Source organism: Hippoglossus hippoglossus, chromosome 14, assembly GCF_009819705.1.
Source record: "Hippoglossus hippoglossus isolate fHipHip1 chromosome 14, fHipHip1.pri, whole genome shotgun sequence".
NCBI lineage: Eukaryota > Metazoa > Chordata > Actinopteri > Pleuronectiformes > Pleuronectidae > Hippoglossus > Hippoglossus hippoglossus.
Genome location: NC_047164.1, coordinates 5,914,550 through 5,933,871, shown reverse-complemented (window position 1 = coordinate 5,933,871; position 19,322 = coordinate 5,914,550). Strand labels below are relative to the sequence as shown.

The 19,322-nt window shown below is 45.6% G+C and overlaps 2 protein-coding genes across 5 annotated transcripts in view; both read right to left on the bottom strand.

Annotated features, from left to right (window-relative positions):
- Positions 1 to 19,322, bottom strand: part of LOC117774403 (lissencephaly-1 homolog B) — a 33,182-nt gene that overhangs the window by 471 nt on the left and 13,389 nt on the right. The gene's annotated exons all lie outside the window — the stretch shown is intronic.
- mntb (MAX network transcriptional repressor b) lies at positions 401 to 14,276 on the bottom strand. 4 transcript variants are annotated; one of them, XR_004616065.1, is made up of 8 exons: positions 13,661 to 13,985; positions 9,716 to 10,319; positions 9,587 to 9,628; positions 9,189 to 9,300; positions 3,919 to 4,111; positions 1,172 to 3,294; positions 1,008 to 1,122; positions 401 to 976 (listed from the first exon to the last, which is right to left on the bottom strand). XR_004616065.1 is itself a non-coding variant. In XM_034606816.1 (6 exons), exons 1-6 carry the CDS (start codon positions 13,731 to 13,733, stop codon positions 2,489 to 2,491), a joined length of 1,830 nt encoding a protein of 609 aa, XP_034462707.1. In that variant the 5' UTR covers positions 13,734 to 14,276; the 3' UTR covers positions 401 to 2,488. The 4 variants fall into 4 exon arrangements, 1 of the variants encoding a protein (XP_034462707.1); XR_004616063.1 differs by having other exon boundaries at positions 1,008 to 3,294; XR_004616064.1 differs by having other exon boundaries at positions 401 to 1,122.

Sequence of the window (19,322 nt, the reverse complement as noted above, 5' to 3'; positions counted from 1 at the left end):
CCGTTTATAAAACATTGGAGTGGAAAAAAATGAAAACTGATTTTCAACTTAATATTTTTGTGCTGTATCCAAACGTGGAGCTTTAGCTTTAAAAAGATGTTTTCTGGGATTCCTCTCAGTCTCCTCTGCAGTTTATCATGTGGCCAATGTTCTGTACTGTGTTTAATGTACCACAGCACAAAGCACCAGTCAGGATAACGTTCGACTGTTTTCAAGGACAAGACTGAGGTGTTACACTGAAAGTGTTTAGTCCAGGTTTGTGCAGGAAGTTTGTGTTGCATATGTGTGTGCGTGTGTGTGTGTGTGTGTGTGAGACGTCAGAATGAGGTCCAGGGGGAGGCAGCAGAGGGAGCTGTTGCATCAGAGAGAATAGAGGATGGAAACCCGTATTGCCCTGCGGTGTGTTAGAGGAACATCATGAGGAACCCTGTCGCTGAAGGTTTTGAGAGCAGTAACATGGTTGTGTGAACGTCTCATTGTCCTTGGCCGTCTTTTGGAATTAAAGTCAGCAAACGTATTTCCAGTAATTCTGATGAGTTAAAAACTTGCCATGTCGGCTTAAATTTGTTACAGGCTTTTGTTTGGTTTAGATCAGCACTGATTAAATCAATCGGACAGTAAAATATGTCCAAGAGACTAACATTCTCACGACTCTTTCAAAATCCTGTAGAAAACAGCTGATAAATAATTCTGACCATCTTTTCACTGTGGGACAGGTAGTGCAGTGAAGCATCATTATACATTTGACTGGTTGCATGAAGCAAGACAATATGCGAAAATCTCACTCAAACTTTACTTGGTCTCACTTTATGTGTTTTATGACTCATGATTCTGTATTTTGGTTGAAATTCAACGTCTGTCAAACAGGCCAAGGTCCTGTTGTCCGTCGATGTGAGCGAGCTGAGCAATCATAGCCCCAATTCTTCCTCTTTAAACCTGCGCCTCATCCGTGGGGGACACTCCACTGTTTCAGACTCTCCATCCAAAAAGAAAGAAAGGATAAACACCTCCACTCACGCCACCAGAAGCTGAAAGCAGGACAGAAATCTCACACAAAGAAGACGAGGTTGTGTATATTTTAGCTGCAGATTGGTTCTAACTTCATTAAAGCATCACCACCTGCTGTTCACTCTTTTTCTGTAACTATTTTCCAGGTGAAATGGTGAAGAACCTTCATTTGGAGGAAGCTGGAGACGACCAACCTCCTGAAGCAAGTTCTCTACTCTATACTTCTGTACTAAGATCGAAGGCAAAAACAAAGGGGTGAAAAGAAATTCAAGCAATGTAAATGAGGAGCTTTTCTTTGATAACAAATGATGAATAACTGTCGTTAAGATTTCATGATTTAGCTCCATTTAAAGCAACACTATGCAACTTTTACTGAGCAACAGCGCCCCCTGCAGCCACAGCCAGAGTGATTAAAGAGGTTTTCATGTAGAGAAAACTAAACTGTAACTCTACTCACTGACCTGAAACGCAACTGAACGGTGGACATTACCCATGATCCTCAGCTTCCTGCACCAGAATAGTTGCAGCTGTAACAAATCCACCAAATTCAGTTGAGATTTCTTCATATTTTAAAAGTTTGCAGCTGAATTTTGGAGATAAACTCTGTTTTTTTAATAACTTCTACATCTTTTTAACTGAGCTACAGTTCAGCTTTACTCTTCAACTCGCTGCACCTGATTCTGACAATTGAATCTGTGTCAGTTCCACACTTCTCAGAAGAGGGGAGTGGGAATGAAAGAGGAAACATTCTCTCTCTGTTCCAAGTCAGTGAACCATGAAACCTTTGAATGAAGCTGCTATTTTTAGATATAAAGTTGCTTAGTGTTGCTCTAACTTTGTGTGTGATGTGGTCAACTTCACACTCTGTGTCCAATTTATTAGTGAGACCACTGAGCTGCTCTCAAACCCGTCAGTGACATTATTCCCCAACGATGTCCCACATGACATTGAGATCACATGAATACAAAATGGGCACAGACTGTATCACCATGACAACAGCCAAAACGACAAACTACTGTCTCTCGCTCGTGCGTTGTCCCTCGACGGGTGAATGAAGAGTTTAAGGTAAATCCTTGATGCCTGAGTGTGAACTGAGCTTATCGTGTTAGTGCTTCTTGTTGTAAAGGGAGGAGAGGAGGGAAGGAAGTAGAGAAGAAGGCAGAGGAAGGAAGGAAGGAAGGAAGGTAAAACAAGAGTTCCTGTCTTTGCAGCGGAGACAAATGTCAGTCGCATTCTCATAAACAATGGCCGGACCCCCTGACTCTGCTTTAGTCCTATTGTTCACAAACTAACAGAGCTGTGACCGAATATCTCTGGAGATATTTGTCACAAGTTTGTCCAAAAAACAGCTGATGACGTTTTTTTGAATTCATGTCTGTCAGAGACTCTTGGTTATTGATTGGAGTGTGACAACTTATCCAGAAGTTCTGAATCTTTCTCTCCTTCAGTCCGACCCATCTTCTTTTTTTTTGTAACTCTTTCAGGCCAGTTTGAGAGTGCTGACAGGGAAAGTGGGGACCGTAACCATGGTGACAGGGTTTAGGACGGTCGCCTGTCCAACCAGCTGCGGGTGGGGGTGGGGGGCCAGCACCGCTGTGGGTTTCCCTAACGAGCTCCCCTGGCTCACCATGGTAGCGCTGTTTACCTGGGCTCCGTTAGTGTTAGCTTGAGGATTAGCCTGGACATGCGGCAGAGTGTGATGGGTGAAGGTGTGAGTGATGTGGCCCACCATGGTGGGCTGGGAGACAGATACACCCTGGGGGTAAAGAGTCGGGAGGTGGGATGGCAGTGGAGCTCCCAGGTGAGCCACCGGGTGGACGGTGATATGTCCGATGGGCTGGGCGGTTATATGTTGGTGGTTGGCTTGAGCTGCCGTTAATGGCTGTGGGGTAGAGGCGGTGGGGCCGGGTGATGGGGCAATGTGTGTGAGGTGCTTGTGATTGGCTGGCAGTGTGTGATTGACAGCTTGGATGACCGAAGGGTGGGAGACGGCGGCATGAGCGATGACGGTGGGCTGGACCTGCAAAACCGGGGGCTGGATGGGATGAGCAGGCGGCAGAGGGGGCGGACCTGGGGCCGGAGCGATGGCTTGAGGAGGAGGGGGACCTGAGGGGGAGGGCGTGGTCAAGACTCCAGACAAAGGCAGGGCGGTGTGCTGGATTGACAGGTGAGGGGTGAGGAGCGGCTGGGCGTGTAGGATGGGAGGCGCTGGTTTGGTCAGGAGTGCTGGAGCAGGAGGAGCGGAGACATCCTCGTCCATGTCTTGCTCAAGGTTGTCCTCTCCTTCTGTAAAGCAGAGAGGAAACCTGTCAGTCATCATGTCATGATGCAAGAAAACAGTTCCCTGTCCTCTGTGTGAACATGAATATTTATGAAATATAATATTCCACTGAGAGTAGGGTTGGGTACCGAAATCCAGGGACCGAATCACAGCGCAGATTTCGGTGCCAAGGCTTTTTACTGAACAAGTAGTCCTGCTTACCGGCAACATAACCATCACTGCACGTGCCTAGTTATCATTACACTTAACTCTGGTGGAAACACACATTACGTTAGCCTATAGTTAGATACCTCAAACTTGAGTCGACAACAAAATGCCTGAAGCCTAACGGTGGAAAGTGTGTCCGTATTTCAAAAGGATTCCGACACCAGGACGTGCAGCAAATGTTTGCAAACACTTCCTTGTAAAGGGAGGAACATGAAAAACCATTTTAAAAGCACAGGTATTGGAAAAGATCCAAACGATACCCAACCCCAACCGAGAGACAGTTGAACTGAAATTCAAACTAAATCTAACCATCTATCTCTCCCGTGCCTCCTCTGCTATTGAAAATCTTTACCTACCATTGTACTTCTTGTGGTTGGTTCTGTGTAAGAGTATCGACTCTAGTTGTTGCATCGTCACTGTACCTGATGCAGTGGACGTGGAGGCCTGGTCGTCCTCCGGCTGAATGGTCTGTCGCAGGACTTTGTCGATCTCCGTGACGTCCATGCACTGGCTGAGCTCGTTCTTCAGCTCGGCCAGCCGCTGCTGCGTGGCGATCTTCTCTCTGGCCAAACGCTCCATCTCGTGCTCGTACTCCTTCTCCTTGCGCTTCAGAGTCTTCCAGGGGGAGACAGAGAGCAGAGGAGAAAATACTGTTAAAACGCTTCTAACCTCTTCTGCAAAACCAGGCTAGAGATGAGAGAAATACAACACAGGCAATTCATTCTCAGATAAAAGTCTTTGTTCAGCTTAGGCCAGACAACATATGTGGAAAAAAGAATATCTACTACAAAAGGTTCACATAAGGTTGGTTCCCACAGCATCTTTTTCATTGTTTCAAAACAGTCTCAGATCTACCTGTGTTGATCTGAGATTCTCTCATCATTATAAACACTGTCATCGCTCATTTAATTCATCCTGATTGATGCTGCTTTGTGGTTTTTTCCCTCTGTGTTGAGAAAGCCCAACACAAAAAACCTATTAATGTGAAACAGATGGAGGAAGTGTGGAGTTTGTTTTAACAGCAGCAGCAAATTAACAAGGCAAATAAGAGAAGATCATAAAACAGGAGAGATGGGCAATAAATCATACGTAGGAAAATGAGGAAGTAAGAAATGAGGGCCTGGTTGTGTCTCTTGTAAATAAAGATCCAGGCCGGTGTTGAAGAATAAACCTCATGCACACTATGAAGTGAGGATTAGTTTTTAAAATATCTACAATTCAAGGAACTGGCATTGCAAAGGAAAAAGGAATTAAGGCCAATTGTCTTTCTCGCTCCCTTACACAATCCTGAAACACGATGGTCTCTGCACCATCCCAGTTTCACACACAAGCAGGAAGGCATGCCTGCAAATTCAAGCATGTTCACACTGCTTTTGTCTGCGTCATCTACAGCTCCGCCTATTTCCTGGATACCGCTTGTTGTTTTTAATATAGAGAGAGAGAGAGAACAGGGTCGGAGTGGGAGTGGACGTCCTGCTGTCTTCTGCTGCCAACAATCACACCAATTCATCATCAACCCAGCCGTGCTTATGTCACTGGCTTACAGTCACATACAACTGAATCAAAGCATTCACTCCCTGTCGTACGCAGAGTTGTAAGAGACACGTGTGTTTGCAGATTTAGCAACGAGGAGGAAAAACACAGCGAGAATTATTTAGAAAGAGGGAGAGTACAGCTTTCCCCGCCTCACCACGCTATCTCTGTGACCCAGTTTCTGTGTGGGTCAGCTGACGCTTGAACGCCAAACATTACCACAGACTAAGAACATTAACACAGATTACTTGGGAGGTACGAGTGGGAGGGAGGGGGTGAGGAACAGGGGAGGAAATGGGTGGATAAAGGAGGGCAGAGGATGATAACAAAACTGAAATCTAAAAATCTGAGAAAAAAACAGGTAGAGAAGTGATTCCTGCAGCCCAGAGAGAAAAGAAAGCTTGAAATACAGGAAATGAGCATATGGGGACACATGATCCTACTACAGGGCGCTCACTCACTTCACTGAGCAAAGCTGTTTACTCCACAGGCACCTGACGGCCTCACACGCGTTTCCTCTGCGCTCTTTGAAACGGTGAACAATTCAGACCTGGTGAACTCGTTCATAACAGCTCAATACCTCTCATCCGACACCACCCACCCCCCCCCCCCCGCACCTAATAACAATAAGTGGAAGGGGCCGTTTTTACAGACGTCAAGTGCGAAAGAGGAGATTTTTAGAAATGACAGTAAATGAGCTCCATGAGATTAGAGAAGATTAAAATTATGTCCTGGTGCTATCACTCCTTTGTTATTGCTTTGGAAATAAACCTGATTAATTTGCACATGTTGTCTTAGTATATTCATTTTAGTAATTTAAATAGACCAATGACTGTCTGTTAGCTGGATTAGACAGAAACTACTGAGCCTACTGTCTTGAAACCTGGTGGAAGGATGTGATGTGGGCCCAGAAAGACACTTTACACTTTGGGGCAGAGTCGATTAAAGAACTTTTGAGCCAGGATGTGAGATAAGGAATTTGTAAGAACTAGCCCAGTGCTCATTCTAAACAAGCCTGTAAAGTTAATACCAGCTGCAGAACCCTGAAACCACCGCTGCTGCACAAAGAGCTTTTCACCTGTTCATTCAAAGTTCTGTGAAGCTCAGCTCAGTACGTAGAAGAATCAGTTGTTGTTTAATTAGCTCAAAATGGATAATAACTCTGAAAATGCAAAGACCCAGACAATCTCAGGTCAGCAGCACGGACACATTTAAGGTGAAGATATTGGGATTTTAAGGAACATTACGCTTGTGTTAATCGCAACCTTCTGCCGTTACTAGAATTAATTCCAGCTTCTTGTCTGTGATATCATAATTTATACTTGCACACTTGGCTGAATATACTGTGTGACAGATCGACACTGCTTCCTCACACACAGTCACAGCCAATAGATGACCACAGAGGAACTACAACCGGCGACGTACGTGTGCATGTGTATCCATGAACATCATCTCAAGGTCTTCCTATACGAACCCAGACACTGAGTCCTGCACCATATCACCAAGGAAACAACTTCCACCCATTACCGTTTCCTTGGCAACCTCATCTGCAAGGATCTGGCTGCTTGAAAAACTGTTTGTTAAAAAAATAAAAATAAAAAACAACATCAGGAACTATCCAATTTGCTGAAGGAACAAGGGGGTAATTATATTTAAGGGGTGATGTTACTGGATGTTTGCCTGTAGGGTGCGTCAGATCAATCCACACCCTTCCCCCTCTTCCTCCCACACTCCTTCTCCTTCTACACCCCCATCCATCTCTCCTTGGACTCCCTTCCCCCCTTTTCCCCTCCTCCTTCACCTCATCTATGCCTCCTTTATTCTTCCTCTTTCATCACAACTACTCCCTGATGAAAAAGGTGCAAATATCTCAAGAGTGATGATATTTGTCCTGACAGGCGTCTCTGCATTAATCACACACACACACACACACACACACACACACACACACACACACACACACACACACGCACGCACGCACGCACGCACGCACGCACGCACGCACGCACGCACGCAATAGGAATGACGACAGCACCAAGAGCCCTGGATGATCCCAGCGGCCCAACAGCATCAATAACCATCGACAAAATGACCAATAACCTGGATTTGACTGGTTTAATCTTTACATCACACAACCTCATATACACTTTCCTGTGCAGACAAACAGGGAGGAACGGACTGACTACGGTGTCCTGGACAACCTGCTGCCTGTTGCTATGGTTACCAAGTGTTCGGTACAGACAACAGGGCGACAGAGGACGAGGTAAGGAGGAAAGAAAAAGGGCGAGACAGACAGGGGTCGGAAGACAAAGGAAATCTGATCTGAACTATTCCCCCTGTTATAACCATGGCAGTGGTGCTGCCCTGCTCCGTTCACGCTGTCTGTCGCTGCCTCGCTCTCTCTCTCTGCAGTTGAGAGATGCAGAGCAGGTCGGAGTGGTGGAGCTACGGTGACGTCATCGAGCTCGCACTAGCCATGTGCTCAGATCTCACATGGCTGAGGGAGAGGGACTGAGCTTAGCAAGCGGTAGCAAGAGAAGAAGGGGAAAAAAGAGAGGGGAGAAGGGGGAGGGGCAGCGAGTCACTTATCTATAATAAAACTGGCCGATGAATGTACTGGCCTAAATATAAAGATAATAACTATTTCTGGAGGTTTAGTTGGATAAAATGGGGGCATATACTTTTCACAACATGGATGCAGGAATGTCACCAGTGTTTAGGGACGAGGCTCAATAGCATTTTATTTAATCGCAAAAAATCTATCTATCTATCTATCTATCTATCTATCTATCTATCATTCCAGAGCTTTCATTTTGAATGTTTTGAATTTGGATCTGGAGATTGTGTTGATTGCTTAACAGACCTCTGACTCACATTTGAGAGGCTGTGTCTGTGAATATTTAAAATTTTTTTGCTTGATAAATCAGTAATCAGTTCTTAAATTTGTTCAATTAACCTCCTGTGGATGGACCTATTTAATAATTGAGTACTGTTGCTGAGTGGGATGATAACATTTCTTTTACAACATGAAAAACGGTGCAGTACGGATTTCCTCACCAGCAGCTATGATCTGCCGCGCTTCAAACACCATCTTGTGTCATCGAGCACCTCAGATCCTGCTGTTGTGCTCCCTGAAGGCTGATCCCAACATCTCGAAGTTCTTCCATCTTACAGACTAATTTAGCTTCTTCCACTGACTCCCCATTGAAGTCCCAATCATGACACAAAAAAGAACGACTGAATCCAGCTCTGGGCCTCAATTCATTTCTGCCACAGCACAAAAATCTCCTCTCATCTACTTCTGTGGACTGAAGGCTCACCCCTTGGAGCTGTACAGCCCCCTCCCCCACATCACCCTCAGATCAATTTCCCGATATTAATTATTTTTCTACACAAGTGCATTATGCTGCAAGTCTTTCCACACACACACACATGTAACTCCTTCATCTTTTCAGGTTACTTAATACTTGGTTCCCCGACAGAACAAGATTACAGGATGTAGTAACACAACGTCTGACTGAAAGGCCAACAACAAGTCAACAAAGCCGTTTTCAGACATGAACCCCAAAAAATTCCTGCACAATTGGGTCTGGACCTTTCTGTGGAGTTTGCTTTTCACATATGAACAAAGCAGCAGGAGATTCTTGGGTCAGACCCGTTCACAACCACACAGAAATCTCAGGAGCGTTCAGGTGAGGGAAGCTATGAATAAATTCTCGCTGCAGAGATCACTTGTTTTTCTTTACAGCACATCAGCACCAGCATCTGCCCTTAATCACCGTAAAACTCTCTTGACATATTCATCTGTGTCTTCTACATGTCTGGAGAATGTCAGAAGGTTATAAGAGTTGAGTGCTTGTCTGAAAGCAGCTCAGGTGTGATATATATCATTATATTGTGCAGACTATTCACCACTTTCTTATAGACTGATTCATCATTATTTGGCAGATGTCATCTAATGGCCACAAGACACTAACCAACAAAAAATGCCCAGCTTAGAAAAAAGCAGCATTGTATCTTTAAAACTGAATTCTGGTCTCAGAGCTCGAGAAAGATGAAAAACAAAGATGATGAAAAACAAGAAGCGAGTGGTACCCGAAAAAAAGGCTGGAAACGTTAACTGGAAGAGCTGTGAGAAATGTATTTAATCCCTCCTTACCTGTATGTAACGCAAAGCGCTGCGGAGAACACTGAGGTTGGACGTTTTCTTCTCATCAACATTTGGAACGTTCTTCTTCAGCGTCTCAAAACACTCTTTGAGGTGCGCTCGCCTGGAGGGCCAAGAATCAAAAACGAGAAAAGACCCACACTTTTGATTTGGTTGTCATTTGCTAGACGTCTTGGAGAATATTCACAATGTAGCAGTAAGTCGATCATCATCACAGTCTGAAGGGGTGAGGGTGTGCACGTGTGAAGTTTTCTGTGTTAGGAAATGCTAGGACCTTTCCTAACAAACTTGATAAAACAAAAAAACATGTATGTATGTATGTGTTGGTAAAGCTAAAAACAACACGGCTGTTTGGTCAGTGCAACAAAGTTCTGATTATTATGACTCACCTGTTCTTCTCCAGTTTATTATGAACCTCTCTGGTCCCCGCTCTGAAAACACACGAGTAAATGATCAAACACAACCATAAAGTCATTAGTTAGTTACTAGTATCAACTCTGATCAACAGACAAACTGACCCTCCTGGTCTCCTCTTCCCTTCCATCCCCCTCATGTCTTCCATCGTCACGCCATTCGGCCGTGGCTGAGGTGTGGGCGGGGCTTGATGGGGAACCAGTGTATGATGAGAGCTAGAACCATTAATGCTAATGGAGGTCGGGTACTGAATCTGAACCTGAGGCTGTGATTGGCTGGGCTTTGCTCCCATCAGCTGCTGACTCGTCTCTACTTTTATCTGGGGTGCGCACAACAGGTGACGAGAGGCCGGCTGCTGCGGAGGAGGAGGAGGAGGAGGAGGAGGAGGAGAGGAGGAGTTCTTCACCGGCAGGGAGCCGTTGAATGACGTCGCTGCCGCAGCAATTGGCATTGGGAGTGGTAGTGGTGGGACCGACGGCGTCGAAGTGACAACGGGGACCATTGGGATGACGGTGATGGGAACTTGATAAGGTTGGAGGGAGGGGGGCGGAGGGGCGGGAGGGTGATGCGGCTGTTGACGGTGAGTGTCATCGCCCCAGCTGATGTGGTTGACTCTGACTGGCGGAGACGACGACGACGTCACAAGTTCCACACGCCTTGACTCCGCCTCCCTGTTGATGAGCTCCTTCGCTTTGCGTTGCTCCTCCTCTGTGAGAAATAACAAAATGGAAGCATCAGTAAAAAAGTGATAAATCATTTACATGCCAATAAGACAAAAGGAAATATGAAAATAGCAATAATATATAAACTGTGAAGAGGATCACTAGAGGGGGAGTGGGACTGCACATATTGAATATATAAAATTCCAGGGACAGATTGCACAGTTCACCTGAGAGGTTATTTCACTAATTCACTCAAAATGAGCATAAATAGATTGGACTTTAGGAAACAAATGGATGACACCAGTAAGTTGGGAATACAATCTATTTTTTTTCCCATTTCATTTATTTTCCATCCCATGTTATAAATTCAATGTATACTAATTTCATCTTATTTTTAGACAACCAAATGCAGCAAAGGATGTAAACTATCTTCGCTGTTTCTTTGTTGTACTGACGATTACTTTGTCGGAGTGGACACGTTCACACTATGTGCACACAAAGCATGATGTCATCGGTGGAATCAGACAGTGGGTAGGGAGAACAAAAAGTCTGCATCTCTTTCTTGACTGGAGAGAACCCCCCCGTCTGCCCTCGGATTGGACCAGTCCGGCGTTGAGCATGCTCCGACCCATGAGCTGTGTCACGGCCGTCTGACTGACAGACGCGGACTGATGTCAAAGATCCCCTCAGCTGGGTCGACCACAGTCGGCATCGTGCCACAATATAAGTGAAGCATTGTTGCATTTCAAACAAAAGCAAAGGAAACTAAAATATGTTTGAAGAAAAGAATCACACACGTGCAGGAATGTTCCCACGCTGCGCCCACAGAACGAACACACACACACACACACACACACACACACACACACACACACACACACACACACACACACACACACACACACACACACACACACACACACACACACACACACACACACACACACGATAATGAGTAGTTAGTGCACACCGTGCCAGGCACACTCAAAAGGGATGTAGAAAGCCCTCAGTTACCATGGTAACAGCAACTTGAGAAACAGAAGATCCCAGGGATTCCTCAAACCTGCACCACGCCGACACAAAGCCCAGCCACCACCGCAGCTATCATGAAAACAGACGCAGCACATGCCAGCGTGCTCGGCTGCGTGTTAAGTAACATTTCTTCTCTACGTGACGCTGCAAACACACGATGATGACACAGCTTCCGTTCACCTCAATGGTTCAGCTGAGACAGAAGGCCTGCTCAGCGAGATACTGTCGTCACGATGAGATGCACAACAACAGCTTTTTAATTCTATTGGATGTGACAACAAGAAACGATAATAGAATCAAAGCCAACTGAACATATTGCACCATTTGTCCATCTGTCACTAATCAGAAAGATAAGAATAAGTTGCAGCACTAAAGGCATCGTTCTCGTCTATAAAACAGCAGAATGTAAAATTTTAATAATATTTGTCAAGCAATAGTTTCTGATTGACAGCTATTGTCAGTTTTTTCTCCAGTAACATATATTTATGCTTTGGACACAAGTGTGATTGTGATGCAGGAAAGTATCATTTTTAATATATATCACTACAGGAAATTACCATATTCTTTATAGACCAACTACATTATTGATTAATCTTCCATTTTACTTTATTAATCTGTTTAATATGAATGAATGAATAAAGAACAAGTAAATAAAATGAAAAAATACAATGGAACATGAGCAGAAAAAAGATAAAACCACACATGAACCTCGAATTAAACCACACAAATAAATCAATAGGATTTGTCAGAGGAAATAAGAGCCATCATTGAAAAGCATTAAATCCTCATAATCCCGATGGTAGACACACAGCAGACTGTTATTATAGACTGTTATTAAACTAATTGCTGCTTAGTCTCTAAATCTATGAATCAACTAAATCGATCCTCTGATTAATCATTGCAGTTCTACCGGTATCGTGACAAAGATTTCTTGAAAGCAGGGCTCAGCAGCACCGTGGCTCCTGCTGAGAGCTGGAGTTTAAAGAATGCACCGGGGTCATTTAGGAACAGCTCACAGCAAAGTGAACACGCTGTACATTTTCTTTCCGTTTGCTAATAAAACGCTCTCTCTCTCAGGAAGGGGGGGGATCAAACGGGAAGTAAGGATAATATCTGACATGAGAGTTGATTCTTATTGACCAGATATGTTTTTGTAGCATCATCCCCACACGAGTAAATTAAAAGAAAACGGGTAATGGGGATAAAAGCTGCAGTGGAAAATAAAAGTCTGACATTGATGCTTACTGACCTAATGTATTTTTCTAGCTCTTGTAGTACACCACGCACGCACACGCACACACACGTAAATTACATAACTCCTGCATTGAGAGAGGCTGGGCTTTGGGTGAGGGTGAGGGTGGGGGGGGCAGAAGAGAGCACAAGAGGTTTGCCCCACTTCCCCCCCACGACTGTCAGTAGGCTGAATGGGAGGGGCGGGGACGAGGCGTGTACGAGTGTGTGTGTGTAGTTGTGTATCTAGGAGGAGGGAGGGGGCGGTGTGCACGTGGTCACTGTGGGCGCATCCTAGCACGCGGTAGGGTAAGTATGAGGAGGGGGGAGGGGGGGTGGGGTCGTTGGTCTGACACGTCATCAGGGGGGAGAAACACTGAGAGCCCCCCCCTCCTCCCCCCCATTATTATGTCTATTGACAGCTCATCGGCTTCATACGGGGGGGGGAGACACCGAACAATAATAATCGATCCTTTGATATATAAATACGCTCGCGTGCACGCACACAAGCGAGTGAGCGCGTGAGTACACCCGCCCCTGTGCGTGTGTGTCATGCGGGAGCTGCGCGGTGTTATGTAAAGAGACGCGCCGCTGCTCGCCACCGCCCTGCCGCCGCCCGACGGCCGCGGAGCCCGGGGCGGCTCGGTGCAGACGGAGCTCCACTATCACACCGTGTCCGCCATTACCGAGTTAAGATGAGTTCACCGGGATCAAACGCACGCGGCTGCACAACAAAGACACCACACATGAACTGTGCACGGGCTCTGTCGGGAACTCCTCACACACACACACTCACACATACACACACACACACACACACGGGCGAGAGCGCGCAAAGTAGTTCGGAAAAACAACTTCGTCCGTTTCCGCCTTTACAACAGCAGCGCGTGCACTGACGATTAACGCACCGCTCGGGGATGAGTCGGTACTTCCCGGTGACTCGAGTCCCTTTTCCTCTCGGAGCACGAATAAATACTACACACACTTCCGTTCGCTTCCTCTCCGGTTGCAAACGCGAGCCCGGGGGTTCGGTAGTAACGGGAAACGGTGCCCGAGCGCACGCCGCCGCCGCCGCTCGGTGTCACGTCCGGTCAGCACGACGCACCGCTCCGCTGGTCCACTTACCACGTGCGATCTGTTGTTGCTGGGCCTGCCATTCCAGGTATCTGGCCGCCTCCAGGAGCGTGTCGATGCTCATTGCGCGGAAACCCTCGCTGCAGGCGACCCGGTGGCCCGGGACAGAGCGAGGGAGGAAAAAGACCCGAGCGAGGGGAGGGTGAGGTCCCGCTGGGAAGCGCCGTGTGCACGGTTCACAGCCGCAGACCCGAGCGGCTCGTCCCCTGTGTGGCTCCGGGAGGCTGAGGGGGAGATTTCTAATCCGTCTGAACGGAGAGTAGATCCTCGCATACGTAAAAAAAAAAAAAACAGGATTGCAACAAGATGGCGATGCGAGCACGGGAATACACACAACAAGGCGAGTCGTGTTCTCGTTAAGATCCGCCCCTCCCGGGTTCCTGCCCCGCCCCGTTACTACGGCCGCCCGCAAAACCAGGCGCCCGCACCGCTCCCGCGCGGTTCCTCCCCCGCAGCCGCGCGCCCTCACGAGCTCCACTGTGTCTCCTGGTTCATCGTCACAGCGGGAACCTCGTCTATTCACAAGCTCCCGGTGCAAACCCCGCACACGGTTGCGGTCGCGTTCCCCGCAGGGCCCCGGGAGACGGTGAATCCTCCCGCTGCGCGCCGGCCTCCGCGTTTTCGCTCCCGCACGTGGCCCGCAGCGCATGAAGAGCAGTGGGGCGCCGGCGGACCAATCAGAGCTCAGAACAACAAGGCATGGTGCTGGTCCACATGGGCACCCGCCCGGCGCGAGCGGCTCATTTGCATGGCGAGAGCGTGACTGGCCACCCTGCTGTCTCGAGATCAGGGCTGTCGATCAAACTGCGAGGGGCGGGGCCTATCCGTGTGTGTGAGGGTGATTACCACGTTAAGAAGGTGGAGGAGAACGAGTGTGACTGAGACTGAGCTGGTGGATGTTTGTAAACCTTAATACTCGAGTATGTGTTGACAGTGAAACACTAATGAGGTTAAACTCTGCATCACAGATACAACTGCATCAATACAATGTAAATGATTCAGGCTATAGAGCAATGAGAAGAAAGGCCTTTTATTTAAATTATAGAAATACATGATAATGGGTTTTGCAATCAGAGGAGAACTCTTATATAGTAACTCTGCAATTTAAAAACAGAAGTTGTAATGTTTTTATTATGGAGGGGGAAAAGCTACTATGATCTTTCAACAAAAAAAAACACGTGTAGATGAACAGCTTCTACATAGGAGTTGTATTATTTAAAATCAGAAGTAGGGAAACTTTCTTTATGGAGAAAAACACCACAACAAAATGAATGACTACAGGCACGTGGATGCACTGTCACATTTTTAATGTCTATGAGGTCCAAAAGACAGATACAATGATAATAAATGAAAGGGATATTCTGAAAACAGACATCGTCCATGGGAAATGTACCAACTGAAAAATATATTTCGTATGTATTAATCAGGGTGTAATAGTTGTTAGAATATATTCAAACCAAAGAAGTAAGTTTATTATTTAATACTTGATTATTCATTTTTTCCCTAATATTTTATTCCCTTATATTCTTTTTGCCACTTTACTGCATCTCACTCCCTCTCTCTGTCTTTTCTCACACTGAAAAAAATAGATTCACCGCATCACAAGGATTTTCTCTTTCTGTGTAACAACTCCTTGTGTGCATAGTGAATGTAAGTCCTGGTCTACCTCTGTTATTGTATATACTATGCTGTGACTAATGAATGATGTAGGCAGTGACTAATGATGGATATATGTGTGTATAGGTTATACGATATGTACTATGTGATGTAACAGCAGTGATGGTTCATGCAATATTTCCCCCAGGGGGATAAATAAATCTTGAATGGGATTAATGGTTTGTGTTCCAGTAGCATGTTTGCCTGCACACTGTATACAGATGCACGTATGTAGTGCATGCGTGGCTGCATGGTAACAGTCTTTGATTGGACGCCTTCGAGTCGTATACATCCTCCAACACATCATAGGATCTGACAGTCTCAGCCAATCAAAGCAGCAGCTCAGAGGTACATAGGGGGCTGCCTTGGCCACGCCGTGCACGCTGCGTGCACGTACAAACGCTAATAACACCATTACTGTCTAGACTGTCATGCTACAATTGAGTTTGACAGGTTTGTCAGAGGAAACCAGAAGCTCAAGATGGTAAGAGACAAATGCTAGTGTCAGTGTGTGTGTGTGGGTGTGAGGGAGGGAGTCACTTTGCAACAGGCTGAGATACCATGACAGCATGCATGAGAGAAAATGAATGAGGCACAAACAGAGGGGGAGGGCGGGAGCAGGGAAGACGGAGCTGCAGCACATGGTAAGCACATGATCTGCATAAAAAAACGTCCTTTGGGAGGTATGCATATACAGAGGAAAAAGAGGAGGAGGAGGAGGTGGAGGGGTGGCTTGGAGAGACAGAGATGGTGGGAGGGACATGAGGCAGGGACGGGCTGACCCAGATAGAAGTGCTGCATCACTGGTGGATCTACAGAGCAGAGACAAAGAGGAAGGAATGCAACACAGGAGACTTTAAACAGAGGAAGTGCATAAAGCTGAAACTGACTTTGAGAAATCGTGTGTGGATTCACGGACACGCAGGAACAAAAGAAAACCATTATTTGCCTTCAAACTTTGGACATGTTGCTTGTATTGTATGTGAGGAAATTGTAAAAGTATGAATAGTGTAATTTCAAGTCAGAACAAACAGTAAACCAAGAATGAAGAATTCAACTTAATGTCAAAGGATGTCAAGCATCTCAGAGACTGAAACATATCCTCACTTTGTCATTTTCTGTTTGGTAAAAAGTTGAAAATCTACATTTCTCGGAAATGTACTTCCTTTTCTCAACCTTCACTAAGATAAAAGACTTACTTTAACCACAGCTACATACAATTCAACGTTTGAGTTGATATATCAAACAGTGACAGTGCACAAATTGCTGTAAAGTCAGCCAAGAAGTGGCGTTTCATCTGTTTCCCTTGGAAAGATGTTACAAAGTTATCCTAAAAGAGAACAGGCATGAAATTGAAATTTTGGCATTAATGACTCATCATTTATAAACACAGAGCAATAATAAAAAATATTATATTATAAGACTCCTGTTCATTCAGGACACCTCTATATTATATTGATTACATTTAAAACATGCAACACAGAGACTCATAATACATCAACAACTAGAAAGACACTCAGTGTGCATATCTTCACCAGGGCCACACAGTCTCCTCAGGAAAGCACCAGAAAAGATCCATGAACTATCATCAGAGAAATGAACCAAGATGTTGAAAAAGCCCTGTCTCACAATGTTAAAGAAAGTGAAAAAGAAATCAAACATTTAAATTTAATGGGTTCTTCCCTGACTCGTACCACATCCTTACACTTGCAGCTCTTCTTTGTCGAATTCACGCTGCTGCATCAATGTGCAAACGCTAAAGGCCACATCCAGCAGCTTTATCCGACCAAAAATGGATTTTAATTTAAGGCGGTTACACCGTCACTAACATAGTAATAACAATTATATCTAATATATATGTGCAAATTGATAATGTAATTGTAATTTCTACACAGTGTACCTTTAATGTTAACAGAAATATGGACTTAACACAACATTGCACTGCATTGTTTGACGCTAACTGAAACGTACAAAGTAGAAGCACAGACATAAAGCATGCACAGTCTATAAAAACATAGAAAACGGACACACAGGGACATGAAGACAGACTGAATACAGCGACGGGTGACGGCAGACAGCAAAGACAAACTGAGGACAGAAAGATGCAATTGAGTTTTAGTGATAACAGAACTGACAGCTAATCAAGTCTTCTTGGACTTCATGTCATAATGAATACAAAAACCAATTCACATTCACGTCTCTCCTCTGCTCAGACCCTCAGGCTCATTATGTTTTCCATGACTTCCATGTGACCGCTGATCACTTACACACGGAGCAGGGACGCGGCTGTTTTTTGCCCTTATAGGGACATGGATCCCACCCCCCACACGTGCTGCCACCAGAGAGCGCCACATCCTGCAACATGCTTGATACCAGTGCAGCTAAACCTCTCTCCTCATTGTCTTCCTCAGGCTTTTCAGGGATTAGAATGCTGGTCACGTAAACTATAGTGGGATGACACACAAACCTATATATCAACACAGGCCCTGCAGGCGTCTGAGCTCAGTTCTGCACTGGAAACTGTATTTCTCTGCGCACGTGAATAAAGAGGAGCTGGGCCTGCTGAAATGGAAGTGTTCGGGCCCGTGTGAGAATCGATACTGCTGCATCTGACAGAGACGGCTCTGTTGCATACGTTGACCTTGAAACCTCTCAGCACTTCCTCATCCTGCCAGTTTATCTGAATCAATGCCGACTTACACCTCAGTGCAGCACTGCTCACTTCATTTCTTTTGCGGTGAATCTATATTAACAGTTTTATCAGAGAAGAAAGAAAGGGAGAATTTTGTGACCTTGAGGGCAAATAAATGAAATAGTGAGCTTCGTCTCCTTTTACGTCTTAGGCTTGCATGAGAAGGAAAAGTGTGCAGGAGGCATGAGTGGTGTCGGGCGGATGTAGGCCAATGTTTCTACTCCAGTTCCTCTGTTGGGACTCAGACAGGTTTATTATCCTTTCATTAACTCACTTCTCTGTGCAGACGTCTGGCTCAGCAGTTTCATTCCACCTTACTGTTCCCTTTTGTCGCCACTGTCCTTTTACTACACCAACCCACGAGTGTGCGTTTGTCCTTGCGCTCGACTCCACCACTCGCCCTGTTTCTCCACCCTCACAGACCAGCAGGACGGAGCAAGGTGTGGTGCATGCACACTCGCCGTTCAGGCAACTGTTGCCAGGATACCGCAGAGCTCAGAGAAAAGAGTAATTGCCGCGTGGGTGCGTGAGCAGGTGCGAGCGTGAGCACAGAAGTAGGCTGGGGTACCGTACATAATTGATAAGGGGGCCTGAACTGTCTCTGCTGCCTCCTGATGTATTCACCTCCCCAGTCGGAGCTCGAGGTAGAAGTAGCTGAGCTGCACCAGAGGAATAAATGTCACAACTTGTTTTATCGTTGACTCAAGAAGACACTGAACAGCTTAAAATCGAAGCACCGCATCCTTCACATCTCACATCTCATCTTTGATTAACAAACAGCTCCAGGTCACGACTGATCTGTTCCTGTTTTATCTGCGTTAGAAACAGTAAACACAGTGTCAGTGTGTGACCTCATGCTCAGAGGGAAGAAGCTACAGATGCTAAGAGACAGAAATAACATCACAGCCAGACACTTATACATAAATGATATTTGCTTTGTGGAGCAGCAGCTTTCAAGATTTTGACCCATTTCTTCTTACCCTGATGATTTTAAAATATCAGAGCAAGACTTCTTTAAAAAAAACAAAAACAAATTGAACACCTACTTTTGTTGGCAACAGACTTTTCTGTCTGGACCAAACTGTGCTTTTGGTAGTTTACACTCACAAGTGCTCATATGGGCTCATGTGCGTGTGTCACACAAAGTGACGGTTTAAAATTTGCATTTCAGAACAGGGAGAGTGAGGAGACAGGATTCTACTTAAACACACCGTTTCGAGTTCAGGTTTCCAAGGCATTTAAAAAGTCAACTCTATAGTTGGGTGGTAATCTGGATCTTCTGCTTTAGAGAGAAGCATTGGGAAC

Bases quoted from the DNA above. Each gene is read 5' to 3' on its own strand.
- mntb (XM_034606816.1), bottom strand. From the start codon at position 13,733: ATGAGCATCGACACGCTCCTGGAGGCGGCCAGATACCTGGAATGGCAG. The intron at 9,301-9,586 runs GTGAGTCATAAT...TTGGCCCTCCAG, and splicing joins AATAAACTGGAGAAGAACAG to GCGAGCGCACCTCAAAGAGT. The intron at 3,295-3,918 runs GTACAGTGACGA...TCTGCTTTACAG, and splicing joins CTCCACGTCCACTGCATCAG to AAGGAGAGGACAACCTTGAG.